Here is a 22,114-nt window from a genome sequence, read left to right as displayed (position 1 = left end):
GGGGAGGGTTGGGATCCCGCTAACATGTTTAACCCCCACATTCTGTATGTATGTGCCTGTCCCAAGTCAGGATCCTGTAATTCATTGGTTGTTGTTTGTTTATGTGTTACATATTTTTTTTTGGTTCTTTTTTTGTACATAAATTAGGCCGTTAGTTTTCTTGTTTGAATTGTTTTGCATTTTCATTTCGGGACCTTTTATAGCTGACTATGCGGTATGGGCTTTGCTCATTGTTGAAGGATGTACAGTGACCTATAGTTGTTAATTTCTGTGTTATTTTGGTCTCTTGTGGAGAGTTGTCTCATTGGCAATCGTACCACATCTTTTTTTTTATATATTACTTATGCAAAGATTTACAGATCGTTAAAAAAACAAAACAAAAAACATGTCAGTTTTTCATTAAATGTATTCTCAACATATTGAGTCATATCACAGATTTCATGACAAACACATTTCATGAAACAAGAGACAAATTATTTCACAAAGTCACATTTTGAATTTTAGTAATACATGACATGATTAGTTAAAAGATAATCCTGTCCAAAGGAGTTAATAAAATGATCCAGTGGAAACACTATAAATATAAAACCATGTGAAAACAGAATCGCCTGGCTAAACGGAAATTTCAACATTGAACCCATACTAAGCTTCAATCATTTTTAAAAGATAGCAGTGCTTCAACAAAAGTTTTTGTGACAAAAGAAAGGTTAAAAAAGGTTTGATTAAAAGGACTAACTATGCCTGTCCTACAAATTTATCTTCTATAAAACTAATTTTCATATGGTTTGTATTTTACAGGTGGGTACAAATACCTCTACACAGAAGCTTATACAATTAGGTTAAACACAATTTTTTTTAAAAACAACTTGAAACAAATTAATTTCATAGCAATAAATATTCTGATTAGGACAAATAAGCTTTATATCTATTTGCTGCAAGTTAAAAAAGAAGCACTTTCAATATTTACAAGTTTTACACGGACTTACCGGTAGTTTCACACACTGCACACAATGACTAGCACTGTACATTAATAAATGCATAAATACATTAGTTACTAGAAAATAGGTTCACAAACGTAACTTGAAAAATTATTAGATTATCTTAAAATTATCTTAAAATAGTTATTGGAAGACAAAAATGATGACATCTCAGTTAAAAATTTGAACAACAAAAATTTGATTGATTGATAATGCACGCAGCAAAGAGACGATTACCATTTTATTAAGCATATTTTGAGAGAAATGGTGCATTTTTCAGTATTTTGATTTTTTAATAGTATTTGTTCATACATACATGTTACATATTCTTATACATATATAATATACATTTAAAATCAAATTTACTGGAAATGTACAGTATGTAGAAAAGCCATTCAATTCCATATGGGTATATTACATATACCGGGGTAACTGGTTTTTTTAATATTTCGACTCATTCCAATTGATACCTATATGTATTTCAGAGTTAAATTCAAAAAGGATATACAAATGTGTACAAAGTACTTATTTTTTGTAAAAATGTACAAATTTGTACCACTTAAAGGAAGATAGCTAAATAAAATCTTTTTTTTCTTTACATATATTAGTATAAAACATTGAATCAATACTGTAAATAACACATAAAATTAACATAAAAATTTTCAACTTGTTAAAAAAAACAAAAACCTTTTCAACACATAATAAGTAAAAATTAATAACTTATTTCATCATTCTTTTTCATTTTGTTTGATTTTTTAATTTTTAGTCCATCTTCAACATCTTAAACAAATTCTACTTATAAGTTCAAGTCTCTTAAACTGAAGAGTATCTAAAACTTTCATAGATGTTATATAAAAATACTGTTTTGCTTTTTTCCCTTTACTTGCATAAATAAATACAATCATACCTCTTGCAATTTGAAGATCACCTTAAAAAAAAACCAACCAACCTTGAAACAAAACAAAATAATCAAGATGTATACCCACGTTATTTTTTTGTGTCTCTTTTTAAACTAAAAATCATCTAAATAAACACCCTGTATATATATATGGAATGAATTTATAAGGAGTTACTTCCCATTATAAGAACAATTTGACTAGAAAAAGCATGGAAACATTAACAATTTCACAGTAAATTTATGTTCAAGTTCTGCAGGCCTATCATAGATGAAAATAGGTATGAGGAAATGCCAAAATAAAATATGATTGTATACAAAATACAGTGTTTTGATAACAAATAAGTGAAAATGTAAAATAACAACAGTGAAGAAAGATTTTTAAAAAAAATTTCTGGAAATAATATAATTTAAAAACATCGTGAAGGCTGCTTCAATCCTTGGTGTTTAAAAATTAAAAGAGGAAACAGAGGCATGAAACTGTAGTCTGTAAGCATTGAAAACAAATTAATGAAAAAGATAAAAACAATTTCTCGTCATAATTATTTAACAAACATCAGTAAAACTTGTGCCCCTTCTATGTACAAAGCAAACAGTCATTTTAAGAATTAACAAAATAAAGAGTCAAACATAACAAGCAGCTTCATGTCATAATTGACAGTCAGTAAATGCAAATTAAGCTCTTGTTTACATCTATATTTCTAACTTTTACACAAAAAATGCACTTTTATTGCCATAGTGATTGAGTTCAAGCTACAAAGGACAAGGTCATTGATTAAGAGACAGCCATTGTTTGTTGATCTATTCCATTCTGAGTCTGTTGCATGGAAACGGTCAACCTTTCCTCTGGAATTGAGTCCATGTTACTAATTAACATATCCTCGGGAATAACTTGTGTATAACTATCATATGAAACACATTTTTTCAGACCTTGAACCTTTTTGGGGGGTCTGTTAAAAGGTGGAACTTCTTTAAACATTCTCTTTTTCTGTATGTGAAGTTCTTCGTCGACTAGACTGTGGTTGTACTGTGCTTGAGACCATTCCTCAAAATCTACATTACACTGATTGAAGACACCCTGCATCCTCCTTCTGTAAATAGAAATTAAAACTTTTAAATGACTGGATATTTTGACCTTTTAAAGCTTTTGATTTCTGATTGGTTATTGGAATTATAGTCATTTCGTACCCTAACCATTTCGTACCCTGCATTTCGTACGAAATGGATATTATCTTGGGTGCGAAACGGTAAATGTATGGTACGAAATAACTTGCTTCCGGTTATTGACTGTGGATTTATTATTTTTCTTAAGATAACAATTTTTATTTTTATTTTATTGGTATACACAGGAACCACGAATATAAAATTTTTATTTTTCTAGGCTTGTATGCTCACTTTGGAGAAAACCATAAAAATGCAATTTTTCCTTATGAAAATTGGAACATAGAAATATTAAATAATTCACAGATATAAGGGGAGAGTATAATTTTCTACACAGGAACTGAATGCTTCTAATCTAATTGGCTCAGCTCCTGAGTAAACATTTTCTTTTTCTAATTGCTTCAGAACCCGAGTGTTCTATTTGGCCAAGATCCCTAGTAATATTATATTGGATGTTTAGATTGTTTCACAATCTTAGAAATACTATACATTGTATTGACTTTTCTTATAGGCTGATATATTATAGATAATATTAATATTAGGATAAACAAAAGTACAATAAATAAAATATAAAAATGCATAAATCCTGCCCCCCCCCCAAAAAAAAAAATCAGTTCTAAATAATACTCTCTTTACAAAACAAATTCATATACCTCATGTATCTATATAAAATATACAATTGATGTTAAAGTGACTGTCATCTCCTAGTCCTATGAATCCCAAGTAATCCCCATAAAATTTACAGGTGATATATTGCTTTATATCATCATAAAAATATTGTTTCCACCACCATGTACATAAGGGTGCACTTAAGGTCAAGGTACAGTAAATGGGCTTTTTCACAGATTTTGATAAAATTTTGCTTTGAAATTTGGTTTGTTAATCCAACTCTAACTAAAAATTGAAAACAAACATTCATTTATCTCTTATTTTCCAAAACAGTACTGAATTATAACTCTTTGAAAAAAGGCAATCATTTGTACTGAAAGTTCATAACCCATTTACTGTACCTTGACCTTAAAGTTATATATTTAAGTGTTAATATAAGTTGGAGTTCAGGAGCAATGGTGGCCTCAATTAAATAAAAAAAATAATGAAACTTTCAAAATACAGTCTGAAAGAGAGTAGAAATTGTAAGATGCATGTTGATGTATATAATAAGCATATACGATTTTATAATGAATAAAGCAATAAGTATGAAAACTATGTTTTCTATTCTTTCATAAGAAACAACAATTAAATTATCTAAAAGTTGATAGTATAAATGACTAAAAATTAAAAGATAGGCAACTGGACAATGACTTTTAATTTAAAAAATAAAAAGAGAAAAATATGGGAATTATTTGTGGATTAATTCATAAAAATTCGAAGGATTTATATTAAGAAATTTAATTTTTAGGTGATAAAAAAAATTCTCATTTTTTAGTTCAAATTCTGCAATAAAAGTAAAATTCTGTATTTCATTGTTTTTTTAAATTTCCCCCAAGAAATCAAGCTAAAAAAAGTAACATATAGAAAATAGTCTTTAGGGTAATCTTTTTCTAGTCAAGTGTAAATACAAATTGAAAAAGTCGCATCTGAAATAGAATCTAATAAATTTAACCTATGAAGTATCTGTATTCTAATTTCATAAATTATTGGGATATACTGTGAATGCTGATTTACAACAGGGTGTGCGATTGCAAAATAAACTTCAATTCAAATATATAGCATGCTGCAATGAACAGAACCATGGTAAAATAACTCTAAGACAAAACCATGAGACACACAAAAATTATATATTTATTATCTTTTCAAGAATGTAGTCTTTGAATTTAAATAATTTGTGTATTTATTGTAATCTCATGTTTTTCTCTCAAATTTTACCATGGAATAGGCCTTACTTGCAGAAAGAAGATCAGGTTCATTAATGATCAGTGCTGCCACTATAAAATTTCATGAAATTTTAGTTGAATAAACATCGCATAAATTCAATAAAAAGAATATATATCAGTGCTAGCTAAACATCATATAAGAGATGTGCTCACGATCGTTTTCTTTGTCGTGCCACAATTTAAATGTTTGCCTCGGGAAACGTTTGCAACAAAAAATGACCTACACAATTTTTTTGTGAGATTAAGTCAAGATGCTTGATCTGAAATTCACTATAACAAATTCCCTACTGGAATTTCTATGCAACAGAACATTTTATTGTGCAAGAATGTAATGTTAGTGCCATATTGTAAAGCTGGAATTTATTTTTTAATTCTAACTTGTTAAATAATATATATAATATTTTCTATAATTCTTCAAAAAATACCTAACAAGTATAAGTATGGTACATTTTTAAAGAAATTGAAAAGAAAAGCATTTCGTATGTTAAACTATTACAGAAAATCAACTGACATGAAACTAATTTTTTGATATTAAAGATAAGTAATAAAAAGAAATCCAGATTCCAGATATCAAGATTTGTATAGCGTTCAAGAGTATCCACATGTTCAAAATCTAAACTACCCAGGGACTTGACAAGTGATGCATTTAAACACACGACTTTTCTGGGTTTGAGAAAACTGGAGCTCCTGTCCACCAGGACCTACAAAAATCAGACAGGTTCTCCATCTTGGTTTTGATGTCCAATTAAATGTTTGTGGTGTTTTAATATATATGGCATCAAATATAATTAGCCTAATCTAAATTATAACTATGGAAATAATTAATAGCAAAAATTTAACTGGAAATACAGGACCATCAATTTTTCACTGGGTTCAAAATATTTGAAGGCATTAAATTTCTGCCATTAGCACCAAAAGAACATAAGATACATTTAAACCTATATGAAATTCTGTATATCATGATAATTACAATAGCTGTAAATAACACTAACAGTTAATTCAGACGAATTTTAATTTTAAACAGACGGTCGGATTGTTGTCGCTTTGACACATTCCCCCCATTTCCTTTCTCAATTTTATTTCAAAACTCTGCCATAAATACCAAACCAGCATGAATTTGAAATACAAGTTCACTGTTGTTTCAACCTAAATACAAATCTCTATATAATGACCATCAAATACACTAGCCATAAATGGTATATAAATTTTACAGTAAATTTTAACGAACTAGGTCAAGGTATCTAAAAGGTAAAGGTAGAGGCAGGATTAAGGTACTAAATATACATGGGTTACTGACTAGTCTAAATATTCCTTACCTCAAATCTTACTCTACAGGGAAAAACATAGTATTCAGATCTACAGAAAATGTATCATATAATCTAAAGGAAAAAGTTCACCTTCAAATCTACAGAAAAATTGCCCTCTAACACTTTTACGCTAACTGGGAAAAGAAATCTTTATTCTCTACAGAAAATACGACTTGGCACAAGTTCAAATGTACTGTGATTTGATTATTCCTAATTAACCTTATAACATTTAGATCTCAAATCTGATTCTAATGAAATATGTTAATTTCACAAAATTTTCTGTTGAAGTTCAGTGCATACAAATTCCTCCAGCAAATACAAAATAAAATCATATGTGCCAAGTCTAATGTTCACATTGTATTGAAACTCACATGCACACACACAAATTTACTTTTTATCAGAAAATGGGGTCAGAACCAGACAAATCGAGTTATCTACATCTATGACTATATATATACACATTTAAAGTTTTTTTATAATTTTTATAAAACCATACTCAGTCCTTAATTTTATATAAAAAATTTGAATGGCAGGGTGTTCTGCAGTTTATGTATGTGATATATTGATAATTAGTTTTTCAAAAAATTATATTGTTGGTTGGAATAAAGGTGACAAGAAGTAATTCAAATTTCAAAGGGAAATAATTCAAATACCAAAGGGAGATAATTCATTACTTTTTGATAGAAACTGGATGCAAAAACTTTAATAGCAACATTTCAGGAATGATTTCAGTAACTTAAAATGTAAAATAAGTTATATTTGTATATTTTTACAATGCCAAGTGTATGAACTTTAACTGACAATACCATTCTTAGAAAAACTAACAATGATATATATTAACAAATGGGTATTACAGCCATATTACAGCTGCTATATTTTGGTAATTTGGTGTCTGAGTACTGTCAAGTATTAGTTTTGTATTGATATATATTGTTGATTATTTCACATAACATTTTAAAATTTGAAAATAACACCACATCATAATCTTATCAAGTAGAGAAGCTAAGCGACTTTTTTTAATGGAAAAAGATCACAAAAAATTTCCTATAATATTCACATGTAGTTTTCAATTTAAGACCTTATATATCTTATTATTTATAATTCATTTCAGAATTCATTAAAAATTAGCTGGACAACATTAACTTTTCTTTATACTATATGAGAATATTGATATTGAAAATAGATTATGTTTTAACTGTACTGATGACGTTGAAGATGAAAAACATGTTTTGTTAAACTGTCCTGTATATTCAGAGATTCGTAATGTTATTTTTAACCATGCTAGTATTGTTGATGAGAATTTTTTACATATGTCTGATAATGAGAAATTTATATTTCTTTTTACAAATGAAAATATGGTATTTTATACTGCCAAAATCTGCTATGAAATTTTAATAAAGCGAAAATGTATTTTATATTCGTGATAGTTGACTTACGTTGTATTTGTATTATAATTTAAAAAAAAATGTTTTATAGTCTCTCATAACTCTTTATAGAGTGGCTCTTGTTGTTAATTTGTGTTTTAAAAAGCTGTATATTTTATATGTAACAAGTGGTGAGACTTTAATAAAGTATTTGTCTTGTCTTGTCTTGTCTATAAAAAACAGTGAGCTTTTTAATTATAAACTTGAATTATTCATCACATGACTCAAAAGTGAGAAAGTTGGCTAAAAATAAAGATAAGTAATTTAAAGAAACAGACACATGCTATTATAAAACACACAATATCCACACTATTAAAATACACTTATAACCACTCTACAGAAAGATAAAAATCAATATTTTGGGTTAATAACAAATGTATACCTGCTAGCCATTCGTGGAGTACTCTCAATATTATGCAGTGGCATCTGAAGCCACTTAATACTGTCTGTGCCGTGTCTTCCTAGTGGCACAAGGGGTAAGGGAGGTAACTTGACCTGGTCTATATCCTTGTCTGTGTAATTGTACCCGGTCATGCATCTCATTATTGTACGCTCCTCTTCGCTACGTTCACGGCCTTGAGACAAAAGTGGGTCACGGAACTTTTGTGTCTGTACCTAAATAGAGTAAATCAGATTAGAAAAATGGTTTTAATAAAAGACAAGTTCATATGAACAATTTAAAAATTTTCAATTATCATAGAATTTTCTGAATTTAACTTTTAACATTTATTTATTATATCTTTAATTTTAAGAATTTCAAAGCAATTTTAAATTAAAACAGATTTCATAATATTGAATAAGAAACAATCACATAAAACTGTGTACAAATAGAAATGTCATAAATATCTTGAGAAATATACCAAAAAATAAACAAACACAAAAATCAATCTTTTAAATTCATATTACCTGTAAAAACCTCATCCTCAGAAAGGAAAAAAACAATGAATTTTTTGTATCATATCCTACTATGTGCTAAAGATTTTTTAAAATCAGGTTTTGGACTCCCTAATTTTGAAAAAAGGTCCAGGAAATAAAATTTTATGACCAGGCCTTGAAGGCATAAAACTTTGCTCAGTGCTCGGAACACAAAAATCATGCTCGAAACATGAAATCCAGCAATTTGATTGGTTGATTTTCGAGTCTGAGTACAAAAATCATGCTCAAAAGTTTTATGACCGTGAGTATGCCAAGAAACACATTATCGATGCTATATAATTCATTAATTCAGGTTCAATGACCAACAAGAGATTCTAAGCATGTGAATTATATACTTTGGTAATTTATACATGTGTTTAATCTACTATTCTCATACCAAAGCTAACCTGTCACAATAAATGGGTGGCAATAATAAAATTAAACTGAACTTATTTTTGTACCAGTATATAAATTAATACAGCATCTATTAAACTAATTATGGGAAAATAACTTAGCTCACTTATTAGAATACCATGGACCAATTGTAGCTTGGACCTTTAATTCATCTTAGAAAAGTTTTATAATAAATCTGTTAGTATTAAATTGTTAAAGTAACAGTTAATCAAATCCATTTCATCAATATTAAAGTAAAACATGGTTAACAATCTCTTTTATTTATTTTTTGTCTCTCCTTGTTACAATGCGACAGTGAAAAGAGTTCTCAAATATAAATTTTGTAGTTGCTTTTATTACATTGTAAAAAATCACAGGTGTTATAAATTTCAATCGTTGCCTTGTTTGCATTTTTTTCAACTGTTTAATAATACACATCCGGGTTCCCATTTGCAATTCTAAGTTCATAAATACACACACAAATATTTTTGCCTAAAACCAAAAAAAATGATGTCCAGAATCAAAACACCCTTCACATGTAACCTAACCCAAAATTACCTGTTCAAGATCTTCATCGCTAGCAAATGCTACCTGAACACATAAAACATCTAACAATTGAATTATCTCCCTTTATTATAACTAAATCATCCTTGAAGGATTTTTCTACAATTTATCTAAATTTTCTTTTTTGTTTAAATACCAACATTTCATGTTGATATTTTAATCTAAAAATTGGAATATTTTGTATTTTTGTAGAGGTTTGCCATTATATAGTACAGGTATATGTATAATTTATTAAATTATCCTCAACAAAATAAAACAAACCAAACCGTAAAAAAAAACACCTAAGAATATCCATCCACAGGACACCATACCCTGCCTTCAATATCACATAGGCATATTCAGTAAACCATGAATTAAGATTCATAGTCATATATGGTATGGGCTTTGCTCATTGTTGAAGGCCGTACAGTGACCTATAGTTGTTAACGTCTGTGTCATTTTGGTCTTTTGTGGATAGTTGTCTCATTGGCAATCATACCACATCTTCTTTTTTATACACTTACTTTTTGGAGGTTTTGCCTATTATGTTAAAAATTTCTATTAAGCACTTAAAAATGTTAAATTGTCAGCGCCAATATTGATGTCTATTATGAAGTATAGCAATCATCAGGCTTGCTTTTAATATATCTTGCATTTTACCAATAATCAGTTATAACAGTAATTCCTGAATTTAAAACTTCAGTATATTTAATTTTCATTTTGATGGAAGGGGCCTCCCTTCTGGGGCACCATCCAAAAATTCCCCTTTCGGAGACCTGATGACTACTGTTTGATTATTACATATATATATATATAATCTGAACCTTCTGCTTAGAAGTGAAATTCTGAATCAAACAATGAAATTATATAAATGTGTAGATAATATTGTGATTTCACAACAGAAAAAACATTTAATGCCAACGTAATTGTTATGTCAAATGTGATACAAGGTTGTGAGTTTAATTTTAACAAAAAGGAATATTAAATGAATTTTGTGATAAAATAATATTCAACAATTTAAAAAATCAACAATTTCAACATTTTTACACAAATTCTTGCACAACTAAGCCAACAAAAGTGAGAATATTTGTTTCATGAAAAAAGTATTAAATCCTAGCCTTCTGGATACTTTCTCTAGAAAGGTGATACAGGGGTGATCATTTCCCAAATACCATTTCTTTTTGTAACTCTCCCCACTTCTCTCTTCTTTTCTTATTCTTTTCCCCAAATCCCAAATAACCAAAATCCTGTCACCCCCGCTCTCTTCTCTTTGTACTGTCAATCTTGAAGGGGACTCATAGAAAACCCTGAAGCTCTAGGCAAGTAATCATTTTCAACTTAATATTCTAGCCACACACATAAGTCACAGTTTTGTTTCATTGTGGCGTAGTTGTGCATTCTATACCTTGAAATGTTGTGTGTTGAAATGCGCCTGAGCCTTGACCATGTGCTTACTCCACTTTAAGCACAAATTCTGATTATAAAATCATTAGTATGTTATTCAATAGCTGTTTTTTATAACTTCAATTAAACAGTTATAATCAGAGCATGCATATTCACTAATTAAATTTTATTAATTTTTATGTTATTGTTTACATGATGTAAAATATATACATGCATTTTTAAAAATAATATATATAAAAATAAAAATCAATTTCAATAGTATATAATATGAGGCAGCAAAATCTAGTACAAAAATGTTTTTTTTGCATATTTCATTTTAAACTGATGCATGGCAAACTACATTTTAGGGAATCAATAAAAAAAAATCCACAAAGTTTAGTATTCTAAAAAAGCAGCAATTTCTTAAGTAATGAAAAAAAAATAGGCAATTAAAAAAAATTATCATTCAAAATTTATGCAAATGATTTTTTTTACTCGAATCCTAAAAAAAAAATGAAGCAATTTATGTTAAAAAGTTTCTGAATATTATAAGTTTTAATGGCTAAAAGAAGCTATTATTACTACGCTACAAAGTTAACCCTGTTACCTCCTTGGCTGTGAAAAGGGCCTGTTCATATATACAATTCTGATCATTTTTTTTTCATTTTAGATGATTTTCAGCCAAAACTTGCATTAAAGTACATTTCTACATGACAGTAAAACTGCCAGCTACCTTTTAACAACTAACATTAAATTACGATTTAATTCTTAAAAAGGTTCCTTTATTAGAATAATAAAAAAATAAACACCCTAATATATTTTTTTCTTTTTGGCTTTTCAGATTTATAAGGTCAGAACTCCAGATCGAGAAAAAAAAATGAGCACATTTAAAGCTCATGGAAAGGAAATAACTCTGGACGGCTAAAATAATCACCAAAGTCAAAGAATAATTTTACAGCAAAGTAAAACCAAAGTAAACTGTTCATTGTGATTTTAACATATTAAAGTTAATTGCCAAAAGAATGACAAAGTAATTACAACCGAAAGTTTCTGGAGTTCGGGTTACCACAAACATTCGTTTGAGGGACGCCTCCGGGTGCGGGAATTTCTCGCTACATTGAAGACCTGTTGGTGACCCTCTGCTGTTGTTTTTTATTTGGTCGGGTTGTTGTCTCTTTGACACATTCCCCATTTCCATTCTCAATTTTATGTTATTGGCCCTAAATTTCAGCTATGGACTGTTTGGGAACAGATTTTGTTTTTAAATTATGAACTAAAAATCTCAAGTATATAAATAATAAAGATTGCCTTATCATTTCCCCCCCCCCCCCCCCCCAGAAACCCTGCCATTTTATTTCCGATTTTATTAACATGGTTACAAGTAGCAAAACATCTAATGAAAATATATATAGTGTTGTATTAAAATAATTTTCTTAAAAACAATTATGTAAAAAGTTAATATATATTTATTTATTTTAATTTTTTTGATATTTTATACCAATTTACATATTGAGTCATACCTTAATTGGCGCAGGTCTGTGTCCATTCAAAGCTTGTGCATAATATTCTCTTGGGTCCATTGTGTCCAAGAAAACATGACCCTGTAAATAAACCTTTTTCCTTAATTATCGAAGTTTTTTATAACAAGAGTTATCTTTCTTGTTTCACCTAGAGTTTGAGCAAAATTATGAAACAACTTCAATTTTATTGAAAAGTGATATATATCTTCTTTAAAAATATTGTTGTTCCTTGAATTTGATGTATACACTTTTTTCTTCAAAACAAATTCAGTTTTAGGCCAAAAATGTTACAATATCATAAAATAATAGATAAATGTTTCACATTTGAATTTGCGCTTGTAAGTCCGAAATTCCAAAGTTATATAATGCAAAATTTGAATAATTTGTCACATTGCCCAATTATTGTATCCTATGAAATAAATAATTTGGAAAAAATTATAAATCATTCAACATACATTTTGTTTAGTCATTAGTGGTTGTTGTTTGTTGATGCGATTCACTAGTGTTTCTTAATTTTTTTTTATATAGATTAGACTGTTGGTTTAACTGTTTGAATGGTTTAACAGTTAGTCGTTTTGTGGGCCCTTTATAGCTTGCTGTTCGATGTTAGCCAAGGATCCATGTTAGCCGAGAATCCATGTTCTTTGACAACACCTATACAGGTTTACTTTTCCAAATTGTGACTTGGATGGAGAGTTGTCTCATTGGCACCCATACAACATCTTCTTATATCTAATTTGTTTTTTGTTGTTATACCTTTTCATTAACAAATTCTAAATACTGTTTATGTAATTCCCTCTTTCGTCTGTCCAGTTCTGGCCAATCGTCACCGTCCATTACATCAATGATCTTTTTACGTAAGGGTTCATGAACTCTATCATTCCATTTTTTATGCAGCATTTCTTTCTTACGTAAATCCATCACATCTTTGTGACAAACATATTCTTCTATATCCTAAAATGAAAAATACAGGTAAATTGTAAACGTTTCTAAAAAAAAGTACTGACAAGAGGCTGTCACAACGACAGCAAACCGGATTTATTAACATTTATTTGTGTCCTGGCAATATCACAAGAACCATAACTGATGAACGGTGAAAGTGAAAATCGTCAATATCAAATTTAACTTCCATTTTGTCATCAGTATCAACACATTAAAATTTGAAAGAGCTTAGGTTGAATGGTTCATGAGTAAATGCAACAACATGAATGGAAACACCATTTTTTTTATCTTTCAAGAACCATAACTCCTGAACGGTAAAAGTCAAAATCAACATTATTGAACTTGACCTCCATTTTGTCATCAGTAACAACATATTAAAATTTGAAAAGCTTTGGTTGAACAGTTCATGAGTAAAAGCAGGGACACAGCTGGAAATGCCATTTTTCTATCTTTCAAGAACCATAACTCCTGAACGGTAAAAGTCAAAATCGTCATTCTTGAACTTGACCTCCATTTTGTCATCAGTAACAACATATTAAAATTTGGTAAGCTTTGGTTGAACAGTTCATGTGTAAATGCACGGACATGACTGGAAACGCCATTTTTCAATCTTTCAAGAACCATAACTCCTGAACGGTAAAAGTCAAAATCGTCATTCTTGAACTTGACCTTCATTTTGTTAACAGTAACAACATATTAAAATTTTAAAAGCTTTGGATGAACGGTTCATGAGTAAATGCACGGACAACATTTGGTTGCCGCCCATCCGACCGCCGTACATCCCCAAATCAATAACCGACATTTTTGTCACAAAAATCCGGTTAAAAATTTATGTGTACATTGTAAGTGTTTCTCAAAAAGTACTAAAGATGTATTTGTACATTTAAATGTTTCTGAAAAAAAAACACGTTTAAGTTATGCATAAAATTGAGATTGAAATGGGGAATGTGCCAAAGAGACAACCAACCAAAGAGCAGAAAACAGCCAAAGGCCACAAAAACAATTATGTCACTAGATCAGTGTAAATGGATGACAATTTCGACAAAAAGTGTTGTAAGTGTATGTATACAACTTGAGGAAAAATTGTTATGAAAGAGCACTCAGAGCTCTGTTTATATTTAAATGCAAAAAACTTTCTTTTTAAAAAGGAAACTTTCTATTATCACGAAAGTGACTACCCAACATCAAAATGGGCCATAACTATTGAAATAGAGGAAATATTAAATAAGTCAACTCATTCTGAAGTGAGTGATTCCATGAGTGTGAAAGTGTACAAAAAATGATAATACTCATAAATAGGTATGCTTATATTTTCTATTTGAAACTGAAATTTTCATTGACAGGAATACGGATCCCTTTTTTAGTATAGAAAAGCTCTGTCAAATAATAAAATTCTTAACAATTACCTTGACGAATAATAAAATTCTTAACAATTACCTTGACGAAAGTGCTTTCTGTTTCCAAGAGTGGGTTGTACAGCTGTCTGGCTGCCTTTGATTCCACATCAGACTTTTCCTAAAAATAAAATTACAGAGAAAATGAGCTGGATTTTTTGGAAAGTGCAGGCAATGTTTATTTTTGTTTTTAAATATCTTTCTGTATACAGTTTTTAAAAGGACTAACTTAAGTACATGTACATCACATATGAAAATTTGTGAATAAGGAATGAAATCAACTTAATTATAACGTTATGAATGAGTCCTATAAAAGTATATGAATTAAATACATTTTTGAACTTATCTCTAGCTGACTTCTAGATTTTCTCCAATTGACATATAATAATAACTTTTAAATATAATGATGCATGAAATAAAAAGCAGTGTCAAAAGTTTTTAAGAAATGTTTGTACACCTAGTTGTTATGATTTACAAATTTGCAAATCAACAGGTATCTATAAATAACCAAAAGATACAAAATCTGCCAGTTTGTCAAAATGAACCATCTGAATGTCTGTTCAAATTCTTTTTGTCTTTCCCAAATCTTTTATATATTAATTTGTTCTTTTACTTTTAAATTTATCATTCTTTAAAAATTTGTTAGCATTGTTATTTTCTAAAGAATCTAATATCAAATAAAAAAATCCTATCTACCATATAATTCATAAAAAGAGGAATTATATATCCATGAAATAAATTGAAGGAAAAAGAGTTAGCTTAAAATTCCTATCATTCTGTTTTGATTTTAACATCTCCTGATTTTGGTACTTGTTTCTTTATTTTGTATTCTCTGCCCTTTAGTGGCTATAATGTCAAATTCCCTATTGTATGATTTTGACAATGCAATGTGAAAGGCAAGAAAGAGAAAGCACACACAAGAAAAATATCATGTAGAAAGAGAACTTATTAACATTTTGTAAATCCTTAGAAAAGATTGATTCATTCCATTGTGGTGTCTAAGCAACACTTTCAGCATATTTTATTTGGCTATATCTTTGTAACCAGTTTGTATTTCTGAAGGAAGGAAGCCAAGAGTCTTTGAGATCCATGACCTTTAACTAAGGAAAGGAAACTGGTAATCCTAGCTAATTATAGCTCAGTAAAGAACAGAAAAAAAGTTTAACACCAGAGGAGCCACCATTAGAAAAGAACATCAATCTTTTATCACAAGAGAACGAATTATAAGTGTAACTGTGTTAAGTTCTTTCCAGTGTGTTCTGTTTTGACAAGGCTTTATAAGGTCTTAGAAAGACACCAAATTTTTGTGTGCAAGAATTCCTCTCAAGCCGGTGCTAGAATCTATCTTATACTTACAGTGAGGCGAGATTTTTTTATTTTTGATCAGTGTTGAAGACATCACTATGACTTTGAGATGAAGACCAGCAATAAAAGCACTGTTCGTTTGCTAAATTAATGTGTGTTTTTCTTGGTTGTGTCTATACTAGTTTTATGTCATGGATGGATACCCTATATCTTTTGTTTTTCTATTCTACCAATGAAAGATAATGACATTTCTACCTCTAAATTCATTGTAATAAGTGAATTTTGAAATAATTTGAAATAATTTTGAAATAATTTGAAATATAATTTGAAATATATTTTATCACATATCACAATTTACATCATAATTAGCAAGGATATAGGCTATTAAATATTTTAAGATAATAGACATCTATAGGTGTTCAGTACTTTGTGTCTTAAATGTTTTTGTAAGTTGTATATGTGCTGTGTATACATATCTATCTGATGAGTTTCACCTTCTAAACATTGTCTCAATCACACTCATATCACATCTTCTTTTTATATACAGCTTTGATTTTTTAAAGCAAATTTTATTTCAAAACATGACATATATACCAAATCTGATTCAGAAACATTTGTCCTTATATCAATCATGTAATAATTTTAGTTATTAACTAGACTACATGTAAATTATATATATATATTTCACAATTATCATGGCAATTTGGTAAAAACTAAATTGACTTTCTAATTTGATATTTTATTATTCAAGTAAAACAATTTTTGTTATTTATAATTTATGAAAGAAATTTGTTAACAGAAAAAGGATTGACACAAAAAATGTTTCGACAAATAAAATGATTTTTTTTTAACTTTCATTGTAAATTGTAATATAAAAAAAAACTCCCAGAAATAAAGCAGAAGAAACTCTTCTATTTTTATCTTGTATAAGTCATTTGACTATAATTCTATGGAATTTATTAACCACTTAATGGATTTTCTCAATGCACTTAACACTTTTCTTACTGAATTATCATTTTCAACTGAAAAAAATGTTTAACATTGTTTTAAGAAGACCTAAATACATGTATTTCCAATTATTTTCCAAATTGACTAATGTTATTAACAAATGGTAATCTATCATAAATTCATGTGCTCCATTTCCTCCCTTTTTCAAATATTTAAGGTGGTAGACCTTGGTTCAGGGAGATAACTCTTTAAATCAGTTATGTGTTTGTTAAAGTCAAGTTTCATCAATGTTTTTCAAGCATTTACCTGAAACAGATTGGAAATAATCTATGTAACGTAGAAGCTTAGAATATATTTATGAAAACGGTTGACACAAACGTACTGATGATTTTATGAGTTATTTCCCTTAACCTAGGTCTACCTCCTTAAATGATATACATTAATAAGAAATCAGAGAAATGTGAAGACCTGATTACCCAACATACAGTTAAGGAGGAGTGGAACATTATCCTTAAGCAAGACTATAAAGCAAGATAAGAGAAATGCCTGTAATGTCATGTGCAATCTGATTGAAACACTGATCTGTGTCCACACTTTGCTTACAAAGTTTCGAAAAGCCTTGGTTCTACTTTCTTTTTTAAAAGCCTTTCTGAATCCTCCAGTGTTTTTGTATTGATACACACCTATCACATTTTAGAAGTAGAAATTCTTTTGGCTGATGTAATATAATTACCAGAACAGAAACAAGAATGCAGGATGGCCAGATCTTTGTAAGAAAAGTGTGGACACAGATCTATATTTCAATAAGATTGCAATATGTGTAGTATATAGTATTGTGCTTTCCTGTAAGCTGATGAATGTATAATAAGTCAACAATAATATTCAGGAGTCCTGACAAGTTTGATGATTGATTGATTAAAGTGCATTTAACAAAAAGATTATCTCCTCTGATATAATGCTGCTACAGGGAGATAACCCATTGAACAAAAGAATTCCCTGGCAGATTAATACATACTTTACTTATACTGTGGTTTCATTAATTGTCATGAGTACCAATTTTCATAGATTAGATTGAGGAAAACATTTTTTTTTGTGGCTTTGCCAATGTCTATATATATTCTCACAGAACATGTGTAATTCCATGAGCAAATTTGTAAATTTGTAAATTTATGGGTCCTATACATGTATGTATGTACCATCAAAATCAATGAAAATTGGTATACAACAAGTTATAATGAATCCCCAAGGCAGTATTTCAAGAAGTTTTCAAACTTATACTGACTCCTGTCTTTGCTGACAACAGTTATACAGGGTTACCATGGTTACCTGTTTATCTACCCATGCTTGTGGAATCGTAAACAACTGGAAACAAAAAACATTCACATGCAACAAATGTACAACATGCAATTAAAATAAAGACCAATATACACTGTTGTAAAAACATAACAAACTGTTTGACATGCAGTTAAATGGAAGAAATTGAACATGCATTATGGGTAAAATAGGCATTTGCTCTACATTTACAAAAAAATCTACCCCTTATAAATTTAATACATTTTAGTATCGATGCATCTGGTGTTTAATGGATGAAACTTTCTGTCAAAGTATGACTACTTATATCTAACAGCCAACAAGGCCTACAGCGATTTTTCAAAATATCATAAGTGAAACTGCATTCATGACTACAACATGATTTTATATTTCACGGGAAACATATATGTACATGCAACCTACATATTGGCCTATTTCAATTTATCGACCTAGAATCTTATTGTAATGAGTCCCATTAAAAACCCTCATATGTATGTATGAAACTGTAATTAAAAAAAAAGAGAAAAAGATCAGCCTTCACTGTAAGTCTTAGTCTAATGCCCTAATTTTATTTAATACGACTACAAAATATTTCTTTTGACACAAACTGAAAATGTTGAAAAATGCCTAATTTTTACTTCATCATGTTCTTAGAACTTTCTAAGTAAATGGTATTTGTTTACATATTTTTCAAATCAAATAAAACCTTTTATGATCATTTATCAGAAAATTTAAATGTAACCAACAAAAAAAAAACAAATAGCCATTAACCTTTACTTTCAGTACTTCTGACCTGTATGAGTGTTGTACAAAAAGCAGACAATATAATTACTTTGCATATTTACCATATTAGAAACTGATTATGAATTCAAAACCTTTTATGGATTTTTGGTAGCTTATAAGTTATGTATTAGTTATTCCCCCTTTCACAGTAGAGCAATGTTAAAAATAATATATTTAAATTAAATCAAAAAGGCTTGAGTATATATAGACATACCAGACGTAATTTAGCCGAACTCTATGGATACAAGAAAAAACAAATCTAGCATATTATGAATTTGCTTCCTTATATATAATATATTCATGTATATTTTTAAGCAATATTGATACAATATACATATTAACTTATGGATATGAATATATATTTATATCAGTATATAAATGTATATATTTAATAAGCAAATGCTGCAATATTGGGCAATGAACAAAGTCATTTAAATTCTATGATAAAATTATGGCTATTTCAGAAATAAACATATGGGTCTAGGAAGCCTCAATTAACATGATTATTACAGTTGTTCATGAAACAAAGGTTTCAATACACAACATGTAAAACACCTTGAGTTGTAAGTGTTGGAGCTCACTGGGCTTGTTTAAACATAGTTCAGCGTGCATTTAGCAGCTTATTGTGCATTTTGAAGCTTTTATGCTTTTTGCAGCTTACTGTGCATTATCATAAGAAAAAAAATACTTTGGAAGTTTTATTGATTATAAAATTCTTCCTAATTTCCTTAATCTTTAAAGCATATGAAGTGAAAAAGTATTAAGAAAATAAAGTAATGTATATATATATATTTCTATTCAATTGTAGTGAACAAAATTGAAATAATATTCTTTCGTGAAATCAAAGGTCTTATTATAGAAATCCTTGTTGTAAAACTGAAATGTTCATACTTAAACAAGTATGTTTTTATTTCTTTAAGACTTTTTGTGTGAAATAAGTCCCTGGAGTATGTCTTATAATAAACATTAATTTGTAATCATTCTAATTGGTACTAATTTTACTACTTGTTGACAGATTTTTCTACATAATTTCAAAATGTCGGAGAAATCATATCATTTTCTTTTTATAGTCAGCTTCTATATAATGTATTGTTTCCTACAACTGATAAATCACAATCAGTAAGTGATCATAAATTATATAAATTTCTATGTTCAAAATTGCTACATCACACAGTACAGTATTACTGGCTGTGGCTCAATGTAAAGTTAATTTACCTGTAAACTCTTGACTGTCTTTTCATTCAACCAATCTTGTACTTTGAGTGTCTGTCCAATCAAACTTTTTGAATCCATTCCTGTACCAGGTTTGGCCCCAGCTGGAGTGGAATATGGTCTCTTTGATGACCGCCTCCTCTGCACAGCTGATCGGTTCATCATCTTAATGAAAAAAATACAACAGTTCAAATATTAAAATAGAAAATTTAAGGTAAACTGTGGGATTTTGTCAATTATCATGCTGATATGGCTTTTAAAGTAAGACATATTTTTTCCATCCATGGCTACATATATTATATATTCATATGCTTAATAAATTTAATTCATTTTTTCTCTTTAAACTACATACCATGTCACAATGCCTATATTCATTATATAATGTTATGAACATAACTTTAAGCTACCAAAAATCCATAAAAGGTTTTGAATTTATAATCAGTTTCTAAATATATGGTAAATATGCAAAGTAATTATATTGTCTGCTTTTTGTACAACACTCATACAGGTCAGAAGTACTGAAAGTAAAGGTTATGGCTATGTGTTTTTTTTTGTTGGTTACATTTGAACTTTCTGATAAATGATCATAAAAGGTTTTATTTGATTTGAAAAATATGTAAACAAATACCATTTACTTAGAACTATGAATGGATTTCCAAATAGCCATAAGGTGAATAAAAATGTGAATCAGGGTCTGGTCATCCTTGTAGCTGTTCGCCCAGAGTACGTTCGCCCTGAGAGCCCTATTCGTACATTATTATTTTTTTTGTACTCATTCCAAGCCGACTAGTTTATCAAAACAAAATGTTGTTTTTATCATTAATCCATCAAAGAAAATTATTACAACAATCAGTGATAAGTATAATTACAAACAATTACAAAATGTAACATAAATGCTGGGACGTCTGAGGATCAGGTGTTTTAAAGCTCAGAATATTGGGATTGATCCCTTTAGGATTCAGGGTTCATTTTTCGAATTTCAGGATGGCAGGATTTTAAGTTCTTTATATATAGGACTTTTGGATTTCATATTTTTAAGCCCTGGAATTAGGGATCAGGACCCCTCCGACTCCGTCATATCTGAATAAGTTTAATTACCTTTAACATGTTTAATAGTTATTCCCTCAATATTAAAACTTTTGTCAAAAAAGTAGGGAGAATGAATCATGGGCAAACAGACTCTATGGGCAATGGACCTAGGGGAACAGACCTTATACAGATACACCTTATCGCTAATCCTGGCTGACCCGGCCGCTTGAACTTTTGACGCATACAACAATCACTTTTTAATTGTGGCGTCAGATATTTTGTATTGTGACGTCAAAATTTTACGGGAACCTGAGTGATATCTAGTAATGGCGGACAAATAGCAATAAGGTGTATTGATATTTGGTGGTGTTTTTCTACCACATTTTGTAGTACACTTATTATACAGATGTATAAATAATATGACAACAAAAATGGCATTTCCTTTTCATGAAATGCGATCAAATGGTCAAGTTTTTGATAGTCTTTGATTAAAAAATCCTAGCATATTACAGAATATGTAAATCGTTAGGTGAACAAACCGTGGTTGTGATATGATCCTGACTGTCGATCATTAATTCTTCAATGGCATCGTTATTGTGGACTTGTAATTTACCACCTTGTTGTTTCACACACAGCAGGGACGCCATGGTGCTGCTACACACCAGTTATTGTCCAAGATAAATGTTTGTTTAGGAGAGAACCTTAAAAGAAAGAGAGGCTGATGTTGAGCATCAGATGATGGCCGCCATTTTCGTAAACAATCTGACGTCACATGGAGATATATATTTAGACTGTTAT

General features: G+C 29.4%; 1 protein-coding gene across 12 annotated transcripts; it reads right to left on the bottom strand.

Annotated features, from left to right (window-relative positions):
* Positions 1–388: 388 nt before the first annotated feature.
* Positions 389–22,091, bottom strand: LOC139491826 (protein FAM228B-like). Of its 12 annotated transcripts, none has more exons than XM_071279701.1 (9): positions 21,856–22,091; positions 20,291–20,452; positions 19,290–19,310; positions 14,772–14,849; positions 13,149–13,346; positions 12,393–12,473; positions 10,895–10,963; positions 8,021–8,253; positions 389–2,963 (listed from the first exon to the last, which is right to left on the bottom strand). In XM_071279701.1, exons 1-9 carry the CDS (start codon positions 21,961–21,963, stop codon positions 2,648–2,650), a joined length of 1,266 nt encoding a protein of 421 aa, XP_071135802.1. In that variant the 5' UTR covers positions 21,964–22,091; the 3' UTR covers positions 389–2,647. The 12 variants fall into 12 exon arrangements, with proteins under 12 accessions (XP_071135802.1, XP_071135806.1, XP_071135801.1 ...); XM_071279705.1 differs by lacking the exon at positions 10,895–10,963 and adding an exon at positions 9,505–9,537; XM_071279700.1 differs by lacking the exon at positions 19,290–19,310 and adding an exon at positions 18,308–18,343.
* Between the last annotated feature and the right edge of the window lie 23 nt (positions 22,092–22,114).

The sequence above is a fragment of the Mytilus edulis genome, chromosome 10, assembly GCF_963676685.1.
Source record: "Mytilus edulis chromosome 10, xbMytEdul2.2, whole genome shotgun sequence".
Taxonomy (NCBI): Eukaryota; Metazoa; Mollusca; class Bivalvia; order Mytilida; family Mytilidae; genus Mytilus; species Mytilus edulis.
This window is presented reverse-complemented; position numbering and strand designations above follow the sequence as displayed.